This window comes from Bos mutus, chromosome 4, assembly GCF_027580195.1.
Source record: "Bos mutus isolate GX-2022 chromosome 4, NWIPB_WYAK_1.1, whole genome shotgun sequence".
NCBI lineage: Eukaryota > Metazoa > Chordata > Mammalia > Artiodactyla > Bovidae > Bos > Bos mutus.
In genome coordinates this window covers 51652511-51672528 of record NC_091620.1, presented here as the reverse complement: position 1 = coordinate 51672528, position 20018 = coordinate 51652511, and the positions used below count along the sequence as shown (strand labels likewise).

Sequence of the window (20018 nt, the reverse complement as noted above, 5' to 3'; positions counted from 1 at the left end):
CCCAGACATCATGGATCTGGAAATATTCATTCACTTAGAACATGAATCAGCAGAGGAGTATGCCTGCTCAAAATTTAACTCGACAAACATTTGCAGGGTAACACTATTTTTATAAGCACAGCCCAATTCCCTTTTGTCTCCTGCTGATATTATTCACTATTAATCTCCCCTATCATATGTTCTTATTTCATGCATATAAATAACTGTAAACCTGGACTCCCCTTGGAAGCATTTTCCTTCTTTGCCAGCAAGAAGAGGGATAGGATACTTCTGAGTCGAACGGTGGCATACAATCCAGGAAAATTCAACTGGCAGGGAAATTTCATTTGGAATTGTGTTTCAGAATCTCCTTCAAGTTTGTCTGGTGGGGTCTCTCAAAAGAGATACAGACCCTGAACTAAACTAGATGATTCAGAAAGAATCCGGCTGAAGGAGTATCATTTAATGTTTTAGACCCAGAACACTTATTCATACACATGAATAACTGAATTTTGTTTCTTAAGTACCTTCACAGTTCATTTTTTATTTTCCTCTAAAAAAATGTAAATGGCATTACTCTGGTCTCCAAAACAGATGCCAGTTTGGATTTTACTCTGCCAGCAATTATTTGGTTTGGCTCAGCAGGGCTTGAGTTGAAAAAATATTTGCCGATTCCAAAAAGATTTAACGAGCTTTGCTGAAGATGCTGGTGCCATTTGGCATGTCACAGGGACTGTGGCCCAGCAAAGAGACCTCTCCCAACCACAGACTTTCTGTGCCCGAGGTAGCCAACACTGGGAGTTCAGTTGCTTCCTTGGGTTAAGAAGGTGCAAGTCAAATGAGAGAAATTTCCAAGAGAAAGTGACCAAAGCCAGCATCCAAAACACTTACTGCCATTGAAGACAAAGTCCCTGGATTTTGATGGCTAATTTTCAGAGATGTCAATAACATCCAACCTCAGCCTTCCGACATGGTCCCTATGCTGTCACTCAGCAAAGCAAAAAAAATCTCCAACTTCTAGCAAAGCTATCTTTACCCAATATCAGATACAAAAAACTTTGCTGCAGTGTATTTTGTTGGCATCTGACACCTCACCAACTGCAGTGTCAGAATGTATACAAAAACTGAATTATTCCTTCAAGTAATTTTGCTAAATGTAACCAGCAAATTGACTTTATATGGCCAAGACCAACAGACACTGCTTTTATTAATATTTAGTAGGATATAAATGCATGAATCTATCACTTTGATTGGAAAGAATGACTTCAGTGCACATCAATCTCATATGTTAAAAGTCACTAAATGTCACCTGAAATCACACATTTCAATGTGAGCTGCAGTTACCCCAGGAGAAAACAAGGCTCTGGTCTTTTCAAATCAATGTCACATCTGATGACTATAACACAAAAAATGAAAATATTTTCGTACTACTTGTGTGTTTAAAAATTACATCTATTTTGGTGGCTACTGGGGACAGGAAGAGTGGCACTGAAATGGTGACTACGTTGAAGAAGAGAAACTCTGGATTGTTTTTGTTAATTTCAGTTCCTGAACAAATATACACATATTTGGGTGTATCCCACCTCAACTCTTATGGATCTCCCCAAACTTCTAACAGTCCCTTTCACTAAGGCCACACACTGATCCAATGCTAGTTACCTGAGCATCCCACGCCAAGGTTCAGTAACTAATAGCCTCAAAAAGAGGGCCAAGTTCTGCATTGCTTTTCCACAGAAAGACCTATTCATTGAAAACAAAGACGGAGCCATCTACCTCATTTAACTGGAGTTTGGAAGTCAGAGCAGAAATCAAAAGAAAAAGTCATGCAGTAAGAAAAGGATGATTATAATTGTTATTTACCATCTTAGCTTCTGAATGCATTGGCTGGACTTGGGGAGAAGCACAGGGGTTGCTGAGATTTGGACCTTGCATTCCCAGGAGGTTGGAGTTCACTGACATTTGTCTCTCCATCTAAGAGAAAGGAAAGTAACAGAATCAAAAGTCTGAGAAAGGCAGTTGAGATCATAGACAAAGCTGCATTTCTCTTTCAAATGGATTGTGTAGAATTTCTGTGAATAAATCCAGGGAAAACCTGCAGTTTGGTAAAGGGTAAGCAAGGTACTCCTAAGTCTTGAACTCAGGCACAGCAAATAATTATCCAAAGCCGCGTGTTTTAGAGAATAAGCCCAATGCCAAAGAGAACGATATTGTGATGGGAGATCATTTCCAAACAAAAGCAGGCAATACTTCCACAAAACCATGCAACACTCCCACAAGTGTTCACTTTGTAAACAATCTGAATACTACTCATCAAGCTTATTTTCATAGCTGCTGCTGCTGCTGCTGCTAAGTCACTTCAGTCGTATCCGACTCTGTGTGACCCCATAGACGGCAGCCCGCCAGGCTCTGCCATCCCTGGGATTCTCCAGGCAAGAACACTGGAGTGGGTTGCCATTTCCTTCTCCAATGCATGAAAGTGAAAAGTGAAAGTGAAGTTGTTCAGTCGTGTCCGACTCTTAGGGACCCCATGGACTGCAGCCTACCAGGCTCTTCTGTCCATGGGATTTTCCATTTCACAGCTATAAAGAGAATAACACATGCCTAGAAAAATGCTGGAAGGATATAGAATATACCAAATGGTTATCTCAAGTTATCTGTGGCTTTTGTGTTCTCCCCAAATTTTATACTGCAATGTGAATCATCTTAGCAGTAAGAAAAAATTCATTTTAAAAGCCACCCTCTTAAAGATGATGTGTCTTCCTGTCACTCTCATGACCACTATCAAAATGGTTCAGCAGAGGTATTTGAGCTGCTGCCCCTGGCACATCTTCTCTTCCCTGTTAACCTTGTCTGACTCTACACAGCAGCAGCTTTAGGCCTCCCAGCAGGGTTAGAGCTCTGGAAGGTAAAGAAAGCAGTGTGGGTACTGAAGACATGTGATCAACGCCCCCCACTGTCCTGCTAGCCTGCCCTTGTGTCTAGAATTAACATTTGATTATCAATATCTGAATTGAGTTCTGGCTTTTGTCTCCAGGGTGTCCCTGTTAAAAAATGAATCAGTAAAAAAATCTCTATTTCAGTCAGAAAGACTGTGTCTGACAAACATTTTCCATTTAGTAGAAAACCAACACTTTTTGAAGAACAGGAATAATGCAAGTGTACTTAATACTGAAATCATACAGAAAATAATTAAGACTTCCTTCAAGAGAGAAATAGTTACTTCAATGCAAAAGTTTTTCCATTTGCCAAAGGATGGAAATGGAAACAATGTTTGGAAATTTTAGGGAACCAGGTTTCTGCTCAAAGTTAGCCTAGGTAGTCTTAGAAAATAGAGTTCCTTATCAAAGGAGCTCATCAAACAGTGCAGGAGAGAAACCTCACAGATAAGAGTTGAGAGTAATAGTTGAACAAAATGACCTTTAAGGTCCCTTCCATTGTTGAGATTATCACTGCAATTCCTGCTGTGTCCACCCCAAGGGCAGGGTTGTTGTTAGGATACCAATGTGGATGAGCAGAGGTACTTGCTAAAAGCCTTGTCATGAATGATTGGGGCACACTTCCTATCACATCACAGTGAAGTACCATCAGCCATACCTTAGCCAGAATTAGTTTATCAGTTATCTAGCAGTGTATGGCTTTGAACATATGTATACCTGTGGCGGATTCATTTCGATATTTGGCAAAACCAATACAATATTGTAAAGTTTAAAAATAAAATAAAATTAAAAAAATAAAATAAAATAAAGCTCCTTTTTTTTTTTTTGAAAAAAAAAATTCATTTATGTACAGTCAGATATAAAGACATCTCTTTGACTCCTGTGCATATATATTCCTCAACTCAAGAGACTGCTTTTAAAAAATAAATAAATAAAAATAAAAGCATTGGGAGAAACCAAATTAAAAAAAAAAAAAAAAAAAAAGGAGCTATTTAATGATGGTGAACTTTCTAGACCACTCTAGCAAAACCTTTTGTGTGTACCAGTTCAGCAAAATAAAATAGAGTTGTCCCTCAATATTCCCCAGGGATTGGTTCCAGGACCCCCTCTGACACTAAATTCCAAGGTACCCGAGTCTCATATAAAAGGCATAGTAATTGCATAAAACTTATACACACCCTTCCCTATACTTTAAATCATCTCCAGATCCCCTAAAACACCTAATACAATGTAAATACTTTGCAAATCCAAATGATGTTTTTTGGAATTGTCTGGAATTAAAATATATGGGCTGGCTGCATTCATTCTCATATTCCCCTAAATCTTCAAGCAGCCTGAGTATTCTAATTTTTTAAAATTATTTTTTAAATCATTATAAAATATACATAACTTAAAATTTACCAGTTTAACTCTTTTTAAGTGTACAGTTCAGTGCAATAAAGTACATTTGTATACTCTAATTGTTAAGTCATTGAGATTTCTCTAAAAAACGCTTATTACTTATAACTTCCACTTTCCAGAGGCTGGTGGGTAGGGGAGTGGGATTAGCATTTGACTCTTTATTCCAATTAGTGACCTTCTCCCAAAGAGAAATAAAATCCAAAGGAGTTTCTGCTTTCAGTTTTCGGAAGGAGGATTGTTCAGAAGGACACATGATTGTCCAGGGTTTTCCATCATGCTTTGGAGCCACCATTTTACAAAGAAGTGAGAGTAGCCTGCTTTCTGCTTCTGGATTCAGAGTCAGCCATGCTGCCTACTTTTTGGAAAAGTTACAGGCTATGACTGTTTCTACCTTATGACTCACAAATTAAACAGAATACTAAAAACAGGGCTGGTTTCTCTATCTTAAAAAAATTGCATTTTTCCACATAAGTAATTATATGGGGTTACCAAGAGCCTCTTCAAAACAACTATTTGGTGCTTTGTGCTAATAAACGCTCTGCCCATGAGTGTGGCTTTAATGAGTGGACTAGAATGAAGAGGTCAGAAGACGGGAGTGGCTTTGTTGAATACTAAGCAATACTGAGCACTGTACGTAAAACATCCAGGTAAAGGATATCATCTTTTTTGAGCTTCTTCTTTTCCCTTGAAATAAGTTGGAAAACAGGAGCCAAAATGTCTGCAGTCCACTAGGCTTTTGCAATCATAAATGGGTATTCATATTCCCAAATAATTTCAGCTTGTGACTTTCAAGATCAGAAATCCTGACCCAGTGAACTCCTGGAAGGCAAAGCCTATTTTCGCCTTCACCACATTTTCAGCATCTAGCACAGAGCTTGGCCCTTAGAAGGAGCTCAACAAAAGTTTAAGAAATAAATGAATGAACAGATTCATCATTTATTTCAGACCTAGGGCTTTGTGAAATGTATAGCCTAACAGCATGTACCACAAATCAGTTAAGAATCTCACCTTCATCTACAGATATAAACTAATCTTTTATGCCAGGGAACATAAGAACTCTATGGAAAGTCCATGCTTGACAAGCTAAAATTATAGCACAAGGGCTGGCAACCTGATAATGAGGAATAAAGGGCCCAAACTTCTAGGCCCTAAAACTCTTAGTGACCATTGAAAAGCAGAGACATTACTTTGCCAACAAAGGTCCATCTCGTCAAGGCTATGGTTTTTCCAGTGGTCATGTATGGATGTGAGAGTTGGACTGTGAAGAAAGCTGAGCACCAAAGAATTGATGCTTTTGAACTGTGGTGTTGGAGAAGACTCTTGAGAGTCCCTTGGACTGCAAGGAGATCCAACCAGTCCATTCTGAAGAAGATCAGCCCTGGGATTTCTTTGGAAGGAATGATGCTAAAGCTGAAACTCCACTGGCCACCTCATATGAAGAGGTGACTCATTGGAAAAGACTCTGATGCTGGGAGGGATTGGGGGCAGGAGGAGAAGGGGATGACAGAGGATGAGATGGCTGGATGGCATCACCGACTCGATGGACGTGAGTTTGAGTGAACTCTGGGAGTTGGTGATGGACAGGGAGGCTTGGCGTGCTGTGATTCATGGGGTTGCAAAGAGTTGGATACGACTGAGTGACTCAACTGAACTGAAAACTCTTAGTATGTGCTTTTAGATATCTTGCATTCATTTTCATTAGTTACATTAGTGTCACTCCAGATAATGGCTTCCCAGTCTTGGCACTATTGACATTTTGAGCCAAATAAGTCTTTGTCCTGGTAACTGCCCTATGCATTGTACACTGTTTAGCATCCCTGACCAAAACCTACTAGATGCCCACAGCACGTTTCCCAAGTTGTGACAATGAACAGTGTCTTCAGATATTGCCAAACATCCCTTGGAGGACAAAACTGATTCCAGTGAAGAATCGCCACTCTAGATGGACACTATTTTCATGACAGTTGTACATATCACGGACATGGGTTTGAACTTCTGACTCTGTTATCTACAGTAGCTCTTTAACATGTACTTGATCCTTTGCTTCTATTCTGAAGCACCAACATTTTTAAAAATTTTCAAGTATATGACTTCTCGTTAAAACCTTAAAGACTCATTTTCTGTTCTACTCCTCTATTGTACAATGAACTGATATGGTGGAAACCAGTGCCAGGCAACCTTTTCTCTGGGTCTTTGCAGCCTAAATGTCCCACCTTTGCCCCTGGGAATGGTACACAGTTTATTCAAATTGGGAAAAAATATCACTGCAGTGATATTTTTCTGGACAACACCTAGAATTTCTGAAAGGAAACAATTTTAAATGAAGGATTTAAAGCCTAGATGAAAACGGCTTGTGGTAGAAGTCTCTTGCAATTTTGGTGAGGTTGAATGAAATCCAGGATTGCAGTGTGGGTGGTGCTGCTTTCCTTCATCCAAAATGTTTAAGGTGGAGCGAGGCAGGTAGTCAGCCAGCTCAGCTGTCCTTCTGACATTTTGCAAAGAATCTTTCTAGCCTGAACTGCCTGACACTTACAGTGGGAAGACCTAGGTCTCTACAGTTGGGCCATCAAGCCTTTCTCCATCTCCCTGCTTCCAGATAAATGAGCAAATTCCTCATTCTGGGATGATCTGAGCTGCAAAACATGAGGAGAGATGCGTATCCTAGTCACTTGTAACTTGTAACTCTTCCGTTACAAGCTGTGTGACATTAGACAAATCCCTCCAATGTCGTACTCCTCAGCTTTCCATTGGTAAAGTAAGTATATTGATAATGACTGCAGTCATATTCCCACAGGACTGCTGTGAGAACAAACTGAAATAGCAAATGTAGACAGTTCCTTAGAATGCTAAAAACGTTCTGCAAAATATTCCCGATATTGTGGTGGGAGGATTTTAATTGAATTGTCATGTCACCTCCAGGGCTTTCGAGAACCCTTATGTCCCTGAAAATGGTAACATTAGGCATGTGCACTGAGGCAGAGTGCCAGGGAGGATGAAGATATACACAGTGGGGATCCCATGGCAGGAAAGCAGGTTGGCTCTAAAACAGTCTGAATCTTCGTTCTATGTGAATCTACTATTTTCAGGGAGGTGTAGTGTAATAACTCAGAAGTCAGACCACCTGGATCTACAACCTGATTCTGTCACTCACTGGCTCTTATTGATACTGAAACCGAAGCGCCAACACTTTGGCCACCTGATGCGAAGAGCTGACTCACTGGAAAAGGCCCTGATGCTGGGAAAGATTGAGGGCGAGAGGAGAAGGGGGTCACAGAGGATGAGATGGTTGGATGGCATCACTGACTCAATGGACATGAATTGGAGCAAACTCAGGGAGATAGTGAAGGACAGGGAAACCTGGCGTGCTGCAGTTCATGGGGTCACAAAGAATCGGACACAACTTAGTGAATGAACAACAATAAGCTCTTACTGACTTTGTCACTTAACCACCTTTCTCAGCCTCTTGTGCCTTGGTTTCCTCTTCTGCAAAGTAAGGGTAAGAACAGTGCATACCTCAGAGATTTGTTGTGAGAGTGAAAGGAGAGAATGTATGGATCGTGTAGTGGTTGAGAGAGAACTCCTAGGTTTGAAACTCAATGGCACTGCTTCTCAGCCAAGCTCGTTTCTTGCCTTAATTTCTTCATTCACAAATGGGGATAGTAATAGTACGTACCTGAGAGGGTTGTTTCACAGGTTAATGAAGTGGTTAGAGAGTGATCGGCACAAGGTAAGCATTCAGTAAATGCTGCTAGCATCATTAATAAAACCTAATATGCATGCATATGTGTTAGCACTTATTACGTACCATCATTATTATTGTTATTATTGTCATTATCACTCTGAGTCCCAGCTAGACCACTCACTGGCAATTTAAGGACACTATATGTAACCCAAGCTATAGACTTTGGAGTAGTCATACACTCCCATGTCCCTGGACAAATCCCATTCCCTGAGTACTACAAACTCACTTGTCACCAGCAAGAAGATGAAACCATGCCTCATTATGGAAGCACTGAAGGATGGAGAAGCCAGCAAGATCCCCAAGGATACACAACTAGGCACTTAGAGCAAACTGGCACCCAGCTCAACTCTCCATCCATAAGAAGCTCTTTCCTTCCCCATCAGCTTAGATCTGCACACTTCCTGTACTTTTCCAAATGGGGCAAGCCTCAGCAGAAAGAAGCACTTACTGGCATCAAGACGGCAGAAGAGCCCGGCATTGTAGGGTTGGGCAGGGTCCCAGGCATGGAGGCTGGCATGGGCTGTCTCTGTCTGTTGTGAAGATGGAGCAGAGAAGATAGAGAGCCTGGGACAGGCCTGGGAACAAAAAAAGAAAAAAAAAAAAGAAAAAATAGCAGACATTATTCCTGATACTCTAGGCAGGGGATTCACTGCCAGTTTTTCAAGTCCAGAACCAGTGGGGACAATACCATTACATGAGTAGCAGATCAGATTCCCTGATGGGAGCCACATAATTGAGGATATTAGGGAAATAATAACAAATAAAATACAAGCCTGGCTTCCTTTGCTGCTTCCTAGTTAATACATCAAATTCCACTTCATTTCCTGACCTCTGTTATCTAACTGATAGTCAATAGACAACAAGCCAGTAAATCTCCTACAACCCTTGCCTCTTAGGAAAGAGAAGGGACCTGGTAGTACATCCTGCATGTTTACTCTGAGGTCTCTGCCCTCTGGAGGATCTTAGAGCCTGAGACCTGTGTGCATTTGTTTTATAACATTCTCCCAAACTTCTGCCTGGAAGCCTGCCTGGCTTTCCTCTGGATATACTTTCACTCTCTGGATTTGCAGAGCCAACTTCATTCATAATTTCCCAATAGAAATCTGTTGTGACTTTTTCATAATTCTCCACTTTGAGTGGGAAAAAAACACAAAGCCAGGTCACAAACCAAAGTAGCTAGATGACGGTTCACACGATGCAACAAGTCTTTCTTGGGGCGAGTCTGGGGCCCAGCCCCCAGTTCCTGACCCCTCTTTGTAATAACTCAAGGTGTTAGACTCTTTGACATAAATTGATTTCAGCCTGATCTGCAGGTCTTGGGTAAGCTTTCCATGGGGGAGTACATAGTTCTTTTGCTTCAATTTGCCAGAAAAAAATTTAAGAGCCTTAAATTGATTTAATGAGCCAGGGAATGTGGGGCTGAGGGAAAAGGGGAATTATTTGTGTTTATTAAAAATGGCAAACAAATAACCTCCTTGGCTCAATTCTCAATCTCCTGATGCTCTTACTCTGGGGAGCCATATAAATGTCAAACCATTGAAGTAATGACTTAACAAACAAAACAAACAAATAAATAAACACCCCTCAGAACCTCTGAGTCTTCCATGTGAAAGCATCTTATCCTCAATGCCATGACAGAAAAATAGTGCTTCCCAAATTAATGTATTTTCTTAAAAAAAAAAAAAATCTCTTAAGCTAAGAGCTGGGTAAAGATTGCAGAGAGATGTTCTCTGCAGGGCAATGCCTTCCTGTGTTTCAGGGAAGGACAGCATGAAGAACCTCTTCTTTGGAGCTCATGTGCCTCCCATGGGTGACTCACAGAGCCTGAACTGGGGGAAAGAATGCCAAGATATTCTTCCTTCACATTGCTGTTACGATTCCAAATAAGATTCAGTTTTCCATTCTTTTTGCCTGAAATCTCCATTGGAAACACGGCTAGCTATCACAGTCACACATGTCATAGAAGGATTAGTCCTAAGTTAGTCCTAGATATATATGTTTAGGAAGTTGTGTATTTGAAAATATAAGAAAATATAAAAGTTTTACACAGAGTTTATGGTGATGTACACAAATTACAACCAGTTCTATTAACAGGATGTGTGTGAGTGGTTATATAGATAGGCTAAGCTGAGAAGCTTGTAACAATGACATGGGTGTTTTTAGAAAAGCAAATGAAGTACTATGGATATTTCTTGACATGTACACTTGGGACCTCTGTAGTACAGATGAACAGTAAGGATTAGCAAGGCCTTTGATGGCCCTTCAGCTTTTATAAGTCTAGGAAATGGCTGCTTTCAATCACTCCAAATTTCTATATTTGTAATATCACTGGGTCAAAAGTCTCTGATACTCAGAGCTCAAGTCAGAGAAGTATAAAATGCTGCTTGATCAACAGACAAGTTTTGTTTTATATTCTTCAGTCTTAATGTTTTGTTTGGGACCTTTGCTAAAAAGAAAATAGCTATATATCAAAGTGTAGCATGTTTAATAATGGTCACTTCTTCTAAGTATAAGATTAATAATCTGAACTCCCCAGTTTCATAATGAGACCCTACAGATAGTTAAATATACATCCATCCATTCATTAAAAAATATCCAGATAAATAGATATAGATATCTATATACATACATACATATCATACATAAATCTATATATACATACATACAGTCTTCAACCATATGCCTGCCCCTCTAGTCACCAGGGTAATAATTTGAGTATAGACAGTTAGGGACACTTGAGAACTGTTATCAAAAACAACTAAAAATATTTGATTATGTTGATGTGAAGTATCATCCTTATAAGCAAGGGCAACACATTATCATCATTTACATTTTGTTTCCAACATATTAATGATAATCCTGGTTATCAGCTTTTATTGATGGTCTATTTTTTTAAAGAAATCAATTAAACAATTTCATGGTGATGCAAATGAATATGCAAAAGCAATTAAATTTAAAATAAGTTTTCATTCTTCTCCCAAACTGTGGGAAACTCCCAGTTGTATAGAATAATTGGGGAATAGTATGTTTCATTTAATTCAGTGCTCTTATTAGGTCAGTTATTTCCACACCATGCATAAATCTCCTAGATTTTTAAATATTAAATATTCCTTCATTAATTAAGAAAATTTTTCAGGGTACGAGGTTCCCCTGGGTCTATAATAATAATTACCAATGATACCAATCAGACAAATTGGCAAAATACAGCGGAAGGGAAAATGGTTATTTGGGAAGCCTGTATGTTTGAATTCTGAATAATTTTGAATTACTGTTTTACACAGATTCTGTAAGTAATTTCCCCAACCCCACCTACAAAACCAATAGAATTTCCTAGACTTCTTACATAGGCTTTTAAAATTAAAAAAACTGCAACAGCAACAAAAAAACCCTATGCCTACCCAATCACTAGCTATACAAAGGCCTAGAATGAGGTAATTATGTAGCTTGGCTTGAGAAATAATCATTTGTCCAGAATATTTAGATCACTGAAGCTAAGTGTTATTGGAATACTTGCATTGTTTAATTCCCTTCATACATATAAAAATAGTTATTCTTTAATACACTCATAAAATTTTCATATTGCACTTATACATTGCTTCATATTTTTCTAAATATTTTCACCTTCATGGGACTTGAAACAATGCAGTGTGGTAGGTAAGTCCTATTACTCCCATGTTACTCAGGAGTAAGATGAATTCAGAAACATTTAAGTTTGCCCAAGGTCATATGGGTCATGAAAAAAAGTACGACTTACATTCAACTTGCAATAGAGGGCTTCCTCCATCACACCTTGATGCCTCCCATAACTAAGGTATTATTGATTTTTTTTTATACTAAAATAAATCCATGGCCCATTTCCTTTGATATTCACACTGCTGCCTGAACTTTCCAGTGAAGTAGTAAAATTCTGCTAACATGAGAAGTCACTCATCCATGTGAAATTTTGTTTTATTCCTTTAAAGAAAAAAAAACTTCCCAAACAACGCATCAGCAAGGCTCTGAAAATAAGATGGCAAATTGTGGTAAAGTTGTGAAAACAAAGACTCAACAGTTTTGCTCCAGTGCAGGCTTGTTGCCATGAGCTAATAATTCCAGACTTTGAGCAAGCCGAGCCTCCTTTTTAATAAGCATATGCCTCTAGGTAAAGAATTTCTACTAAAAATTATTGAGGCATGGAACAAGGTAAGATGTGTGAGCTCATGTTGGATTGTTCAATTATGAAACTGAGTCCTGTAGCATTAAGAGTTTTCCAACTTGACAGATTATTCCTCTTTTATACACTTGTATAAACATACTGCTTACGGCTGAAATCTATGTAAGATTTTCTTTCAATTAAGATGTCAGGGATGACAGACTGTTTTCATTGTCCTTAGCAGAATGATAGGTACCACAGCAAGAGATTTCATGTCCTTGTTTTTCCCTCCAAAGGATGGCATCCAGTCTAGGAGTATCAGTAAAGTCTGCTGGTCTTCCCTGCCCTTGTGCAAGCCCACTATCTTTAAGGAGCCAAGGGCCATTGTTTTTGTTTGCAAGATCTCAGGAGAGTCACAGCAGACTGCTCTTCTTTCCCAGTTCTTCACCAGATCCATTACCTCCTGGGATCAGTTATTAAACTCTTAAGACAGGCAGATAGGCCAGGTATGTGGACAGGCAAAGGGAAAAAATAAGTGATGAAAAAAATTAGGTTGGAAAATTGGAAGAGCAATATTAGCATCAAAGTCAGGGCACAGCCATCTAAGAAATCTAGAGCAGATAAAAAACAAAACGAAACAACAACAACAACAAAAGAACCTGATGTTGAGGGTGGGGGCAGACTGTAAAAAAAAAAACCTTGAAAGCAAAAAAACAGCAGGAATGGTGGGCAAGGAGCAGGAGATACAGATGCCATTGCTATTAGAGTTTCTGATTCTGGAGAAGAAACTTTCTTAATTAACTTTTAGGCTTTCCATCTCATCATTTGTTTAATGAATGGATCAGACTACAGGCCATCTGGAAATCCCCTGAGGCTCTAAAATTCAGATTCTAGGACTTGAACTGAAAGTGATATGTTCTTAATCTAGTGAGGCTATATGTTTTATAGTGATAAGGGTATTCTTTACTGCTCACTGGTGTGTCCACAGCACTTAACCTGGCACCTGGCACAAAGTAGGTGGTCAGTGTATCTATATTAAATGAAATTGAGCTCATACAGTGCTTAGTTCTTAAATTCCAAATAGAAGGTGTCCTAAAAAGTGAGAGAAGTTCTTGAAAATGGATCCAATCCATTCTATGGAGCCCACACTTCATTCTCATTTAAATATAACATGAGTTCACACACAGATTAGAGAAAGTTTGCTGCCCACTATCTTTGTATTTGCTTATGAAAAGAAAGTTGTATTTCTTTTGAATCTTCTTAAATGAACTGTTGTGGCCTAATTTACCACACTAATTTCTGTCTGGGATACAGAGACTGAAGAGTTAAAGAGGGGGGTTCAGGATGGGGAACACGTGTACACCTGTGGTGGATTCACGTTGATGTATGGCAAAAGCAATACAATATTGTAAAGTAATCAGCCTCCAATTAAAATAAATAAATTTATATTTTAAAACAAAGAGGGGAATGTTAAACTCTTAAATCTAAAGAGAAGGCAGTTTGTAGTGAGAAATATTTATTCTTCTCCTAAGTGAAATTTTTTAAAGAAATATAAATTCTTGTTTTGTAAAGAAAGCAAATTGCCAGGATAATCAAATAGAATGTGAAATGGAAAGACCATGTAGTTGATTTCTTCCCTGCTGCTGCTGCTAAGTCACTTGAGTCGTGTCCGACTCTGTGCGACCCCGTAGACGGCAGCCCACCAGGCTCCCCCGTCCCTGGGATTCTCCAGGCAAGAACACTGGAGTGGGTTGCCATTTCCTTCTCCAATGCAGGAAAGTGAAAAGCGAAAGTCAAGTCATTCAGTTGTGTCCGACTCTTAGCGACCCCATGGACTGCAGCCTACCAGGCTCCTCTGTCCATGGGATTTTCCAGGCAAGAGTACTGGAGTGGGGTGCCATTGCTTTCTCCGGATTTCTTCCCTAGGTACTAAATATATTATAAAATGGGGTACTGAAGAACATGGGCTTAGGAGCTAGTCTGCCAAAATTGGAATCTCAGCTCTGCCACTTATTAGCTATGAAACCTTGGGCAGAGTTACTTGACTTCTCTGTACCTCTGTTTTCTCAACTGCAAAATGGGGTGAGAGAGATATTTATCTCATGGCATTAAATGAGTTATCATATGTTAAATATATTGAATATGCTTAAAAATTAGTTGTGGTTATTTTTGTTTCTATTATTATTATTCTGAGACACTACCCAAACAACAGATTGATTACTATACTCAATCAAGAAACTGTGGCTTAAGGCTAGAATCTTCTGTTGTGTTTATATGTGCTGGGGAGAGATCTTAGTTCCCCTACCAGGGATTGAATCCAGACCCACAGCAGTGAAAGCAGTGAGTAAGGCTGAAATCTTTAAGAATATCCATCCTTAGCTTTAACTGAAGAACTACAATCTAACAAATGTAAAAATGTTCCAAACTCCATACATATATATTTGTTTTAAAATGCATTAACTTTAGAATCCCAAACTCTTCTATGAAGCCAAGTAGATTCTTCCCACCAATGATTTTACAGAATTGCAAAATGACTTCACAGTATTTCTCAGAAAGGAGCCTTGAAAATATTTCCTCAAAATGGAACCAAACTAGTTCCTGAGAGATCAGTCCTCAGTATTTTGTTTTTCCTGAAAACAATGACAGAAATCCAACAGAAGTAATAACTGGGGAAACAAGAAAGCTATCTGGCCCCCATTCTCAAAGACATCGTATTACTTGTATCTTTCAGAATGAGCTCATGCTCTGTACCAGGTCTTATGGCCAAGCTCCTGAAGCTGGCTGGCAGGGGAATACAGTATTTCCCCTTTTAACAAATAAGGAATTTGAAAGTAGAAATTCTACAAAGAAGTAGAAATAGTTAGTTTGAGAAAAGGCACCAAAGCATCAGCAGAATTCAATTAAAATATATTTCCCTTTTTAAGCTTCCTCAGGCTCAAGACAGGACCTCTGATAAAGATCGGGAATCTCCCTGAGAGAATTGTCCCTCTGTCTCTTTTCCTTTGGTGACACAACATTTGGGCATCCAGGAAGAGAATCCTGCCTTAGTATTTTCATCTTATCCTCGACCCAGCCCCTCAACTCCATCGTGTCTTGAAAAGCTAGTACACTAGCCAAAGCAAAACAGCAAATGCTCTGGCTCATCAGAGATACTAGTAAGCCCATATCCTTGTGATAGAACTCAATGCAGCTCCGCAGCCCTGAACCATCTGATCCTTCACTACCTCCCCAGCTCATGGCCATGGGCTCCACACATCTGCCATAATGATTTTCTTCCAGCTTTATGAAAGCACTGTCTTTCTTCCTGCCACAGACCATTGACGTAAGTAATCCTACAATCTTCTCTGGGCGATTACACCAGGATGGGTGAAGCAATAACTGGGAAAACAAGCACTTTTTTGGAGTGCTCTTTAGTGTACCCTGCACTCTTCCCTAGTAACACGTATCCCCATTTATTCAATCAATCATCAAAAAATCAACTGAGTACCTAATACATTTTGGACCCTATACACTTTAATTTCAGAGGGGAAAACTTGTTTGGTAAATCAGATCACTTGCACAAGAATTCATTTACATATGTCCAATTGGCAACAATAGGATGATGAACAAAACAGATGCATTCATGGCCTTTTGGAGTTTACCATCTCTGCTTCTCCATTATAATTCATGAAAAATTTTGAGTGAATTTTTTTAAATGTCTCTGCTCCCAACTAGACCATATACTTCATAAGTCAGAGATTGTATCTGCTTTGTTTACCTGTGCAGACACATCTGAAAAATTTAAGAAAGTACATGATACCAAATAGATGTTTAATAAATATTTCTCAAATTAATGAAAACATAGATATTGAGGATCTCTTTGACTAGCAAAAGACATGGCAAGAACAGTGTTCAATAAATTATCTCTAATTAATATGAACTTAATTGATTTACAAATTGCGAAACTCCAATTTAAATTAGCAACTTAATATAACCCATTTCTGTTCTTGAACAGCATAACTGGTTACCTCCAAGGTAATCTGTACTTTTTAATCAGTGTCCCTTAGATTAAACTCAAGTTTCAGGTGAGCTCTAGACCCATTTATTTTTGCCTGAATTAAATTAATTTCTTATTTGACATTACATTTGGGGCATTTCTTAAGAAAAGGCTATGAATAATTCAGGAACACTCATCTGTCCCTAATCTATATAATATTTAAAAAATTGGATGCCCGCCCTGCAATAAGGTTGCACTTTATAATGTTCAGAGCTCTGGGCTCAGAGGTACCTGTGACACCCACACCGTGGTCAGCTGAACATCTCTGCTTTGCACTGATTTATTGATACTAACAAGAACACTATTGTAATCATTATCACCAGGGATGTTGGAAATTAATTTTTATTAAATTAAATTAAATTTACCATGCATTTACCATTTTTCTTTTAGAAAAATCAATTTGGTATTACTGCAATATATGCACTGTATTATATAACAGATATAGTATCTGATATCTTGGAAATGTAACTTCTTTTTCTTTCAATGAAAGCCTGACTGCAAGAGAGTCGGCAGTAGTAATACAATGTCATACAGCTAACAGAGCTGTATTCTGCTGGAGCCTTTGCTGGGTTTTACAGCATGCTTGCTGCATCTACTCAGGCAAAGGAGGTATTTACTAGTGCTTTCAAATGTTTTAAAAAGAGAAAGTAGTACTAGAAGGGGAGAGGTGAATTTATGGCCATTCTGCTGAGACTAGTAGATCAATCTTTTTTTTTTTTTCCTTTAATGACTGATTTCTGCACCATTAATATGAATTAGTCATGCAGTCAGCCTGGTTCATTTAAGTTAACCAAAAACATGGTTGGATTGGTTTCTGAAGTACTTTTGTAAAAAAAAAAAAAAATCATTTTTAAATTCTGATATTTTTTTCTTTGTGAAGAGTTAAAGGCTCTTTTCTTTATAAAGACCCTTTTTAAAATATCCTAAATGCCTGAACAGTTTGGCTTTAACCACGGATCAGACTTAAAAGACATGAAGGGATGGTTTTTCAATTAGCCAATAACTTGTCAGTTGTTATCAATTATTCATAAAGTTACACTTAGAAAAGGCAAGTACATGCAGCTCAAAAGACATAAAATAAAAGATGGTTTTAAATGCAGGCTCAAATAAATGATATATATCTCTTTGGCTGGCTAGAGGGAAATTTTTCCTCCATAGAAACATATCTCTAAGTAAAATTTCTTCCTGTTTGTGAGATGTTAATAAGCTTCCTCCTTGCTTCCTAAGGACAAATAAGTAGCCCTCTGATTATAAGCCTTGTCGTTTACAAGGGACTGCTGCTTGCATTCATTCACCATAAATGAATAATTCATGAAAACATTCACTAACACACTTGCTCAGACGTTGTGTAGAGGCAGAGAGCTCCCTTTGCTTAGAGATATCCCCTTCCCCCAACTCTAAGTCAGCAATTTGGTTTTGATTTCTTCTGGACTCTCAGCTTGTCGGCTACAATAGTTCAATGAGTAATCTGTAGTGGAATCCACACCCAGCACAATCCCCCAATACCTATGTTCCAAACAGACTGCTTAGTTTTGCTGCTGAATGACAGAAGCTCCAACTGCAAAAGATTTCCGCCAGAGAAAACAGAAGAGCCCTTGAAAAGATCATATGGGCAACGTGTACTCATCCTTGCATTTTGCAAGCCTCCCCACTAGGTCACCCTTACTAATGCCTTTATCTAACCTCTTCTTGGATTGTGAGGCACAGTCTCTCAGGCAGTTTTCAAATACCTCTCCTGGGAAACCAAATTTATGACAGTCCTTCCACCCACCTCCCCACAGCTACTTGCCAGGGTGATTTCAGCTCTTTAGGAGGAGGTGGTAGAAATGATTAACTCCACAGATATACTGGCAGGAGAGAGGATGTGTCAACGATGTAAGAGTGGCTTCGGGCAGCTGAGATGACACCCACAGACTCTGTGACACATGCAGACTCTGCAACCTTAGGCTGCTACAAGCTTGATTTCTCAAGTTCTGTTTTCAAGGATAAAGTACCTGGAATGCTCCAGGGTAACTTACTGGTTCTCCAGGGAAACACAGACAAGGAAAGAGACATTGCCTTAGGTCTGGCAAACTCCTCACTGGGTTACATGCTAACAGACAGCTGCAGATTCTAAACCTAGGCTGTAATCAAATAACAAAAATACATGGGATAGGGTGTGAGGGGCTGGGGGAGGGAGAAGGGGAAGGTATGGAGGAATTAGAGAAGGTTCTAAAGAAACACTGAAAAATACTGAAGGGCCAGAAGAACTATTTCTTTTTACATGGGAAAGTAAAAGGAACAAGAAGACAGGGAGATGATGATAAAGTTCTTCAAATTTTTAAATGACTATATTAGAGAATGGTGACCAGTTACTTTCAAATCCAACTGAAGCAGAATAACAATAATAAGACAGCAGCACACGGGATTTAAGTCAAAAGACAGAATATTTCCTGAGAATAAACAGTGTAAAACAATTAAATGGCTTACTGAGGTTTTGGTATTTCCTCTTATTAGACTCTTAAAAAATAGATTCGTCCCCATCTGGCAGGGTTTCCAGGGAGGAGGAGGAAGAACTGGCAGGCCTCTCCTAGTCCTAAATTAGGTCTATTATTTTCACTTATTTCAGTCAGAGTGGCTGACAGAAATGATAGAGATAATGTTGGCTGCCATCATTAACTAGTAAATCGCATAAAGCAGCCTCGTGCAGCTGACCAGGCACAGGCTCTGTGTCGTCTGCTGGCCCTGCCACGGACCACAAGTGTGCGCTCTGTACAAATCCTTTAGCCTTTCTACTTTCTCAGAGGCAAAAGAGAGTGGCCATCCCCACTTCACAGGTGTGCTGGGAGGATGATCCGACAATCATATATGAGATAGTATTGAGTGTGCGCTTGGCCCTTGGAGGATGGTCAGTGTATATTCTATTCAAGAAATGATTTGTCTATTTTAGAAAATAAAATTATTGCTAGTGTCATTTTAATATACAAAGTAAAGCTATATTCTCCTAAGTTCCAAGGTGATGTGGTTTGGGGAAAAGACAGAAACACACAGCCTCTCTGCGGCATCTGAATGTCCTTCCCATTACTGTGAGTCCTGGTGTATCCTGCTGGATCATCTTCTTAGAGAAACCGACTGCTTTCTCCAGCCCAGGCTAGTCTCTGCTATGTGCTCTCACAGCATGCCTCAGTTTCTCCCTTAAACTGGAGAGAGAGTGTCATCTGGGATGGACCGGCACACAGTAGGAGCCTTGTGGAAGTCTGTTGAATGACTTAATGAGGTGACCTCCCTGTACATGGTGTTTCACTTCCTGGCAGCAGGAGCCCCATGACACAGCCATGACAGGCCTTCTTTTTAAGGACTGTGATGACTTGAAATACTATCCTGAAGGGACAGTCAACTTATCATTGACTTGAAAAAGGAGGATTGGGGGAGGGGTAGAGTTTCTAGGAAACTTGTGTGTCCTCCTTGGGCAATCTTTCCCAAGCCTCCTTTCAAGTTCTCCCACTTTGTAGCACTTAACAGGAAGCTAAATTGATATTAGTCTGAAACACTTAATAAAATAGTAGCAATAAAGTTCATAATAATGACACTTGGCATGCACTTTGCACTTTGCATCCAAGGATCTCAAAGAGCCTTGCAACTGGGCTTTTGCTATTTTCAAAGCTACACATGGACTGGACACAGGCAAAGAAGCCACTGAGTGATAGCTTCCCTTTGGACAGAGTTGATTCTAAACTCAGAGATTGAGATTGTGACCGTACTATGTGCATAAACACATCTACTGCACACAAACACCCACAGACGGCAGACAAC

The 20018-nt window shown here is 39.3% G+C and overlaps 1 protein-coding gene across 2 annotated transcripts in view; it reads right to left on the bottom strand.

Moving 5' to 3' along the window:
* CREB5 (cAMP responsive element binding protein 5) overlaps nt 1-20018 on the bottom strand; it is a 439577-nt gene that overhangs the window by 100178 nt on the left and 319381 nt on the right. For both annotated transcript variants that reach the window (XM_070369471.1, XM_070369473.1), the window contains exons 6-7: nt 8507-8633; nt 1840-1950 (exon numbers count right to left, since the gene is read on the bottom strand). In XM_070369471.1, coding sequence (XP_070225572.1) covers nt 1840-1950; nt 8507-8633 — 238 coding nt within the window. The remainder of the gene's footprint in view (nt 1-1839; nt 1951-8506; nt 8634-20018) is intronic.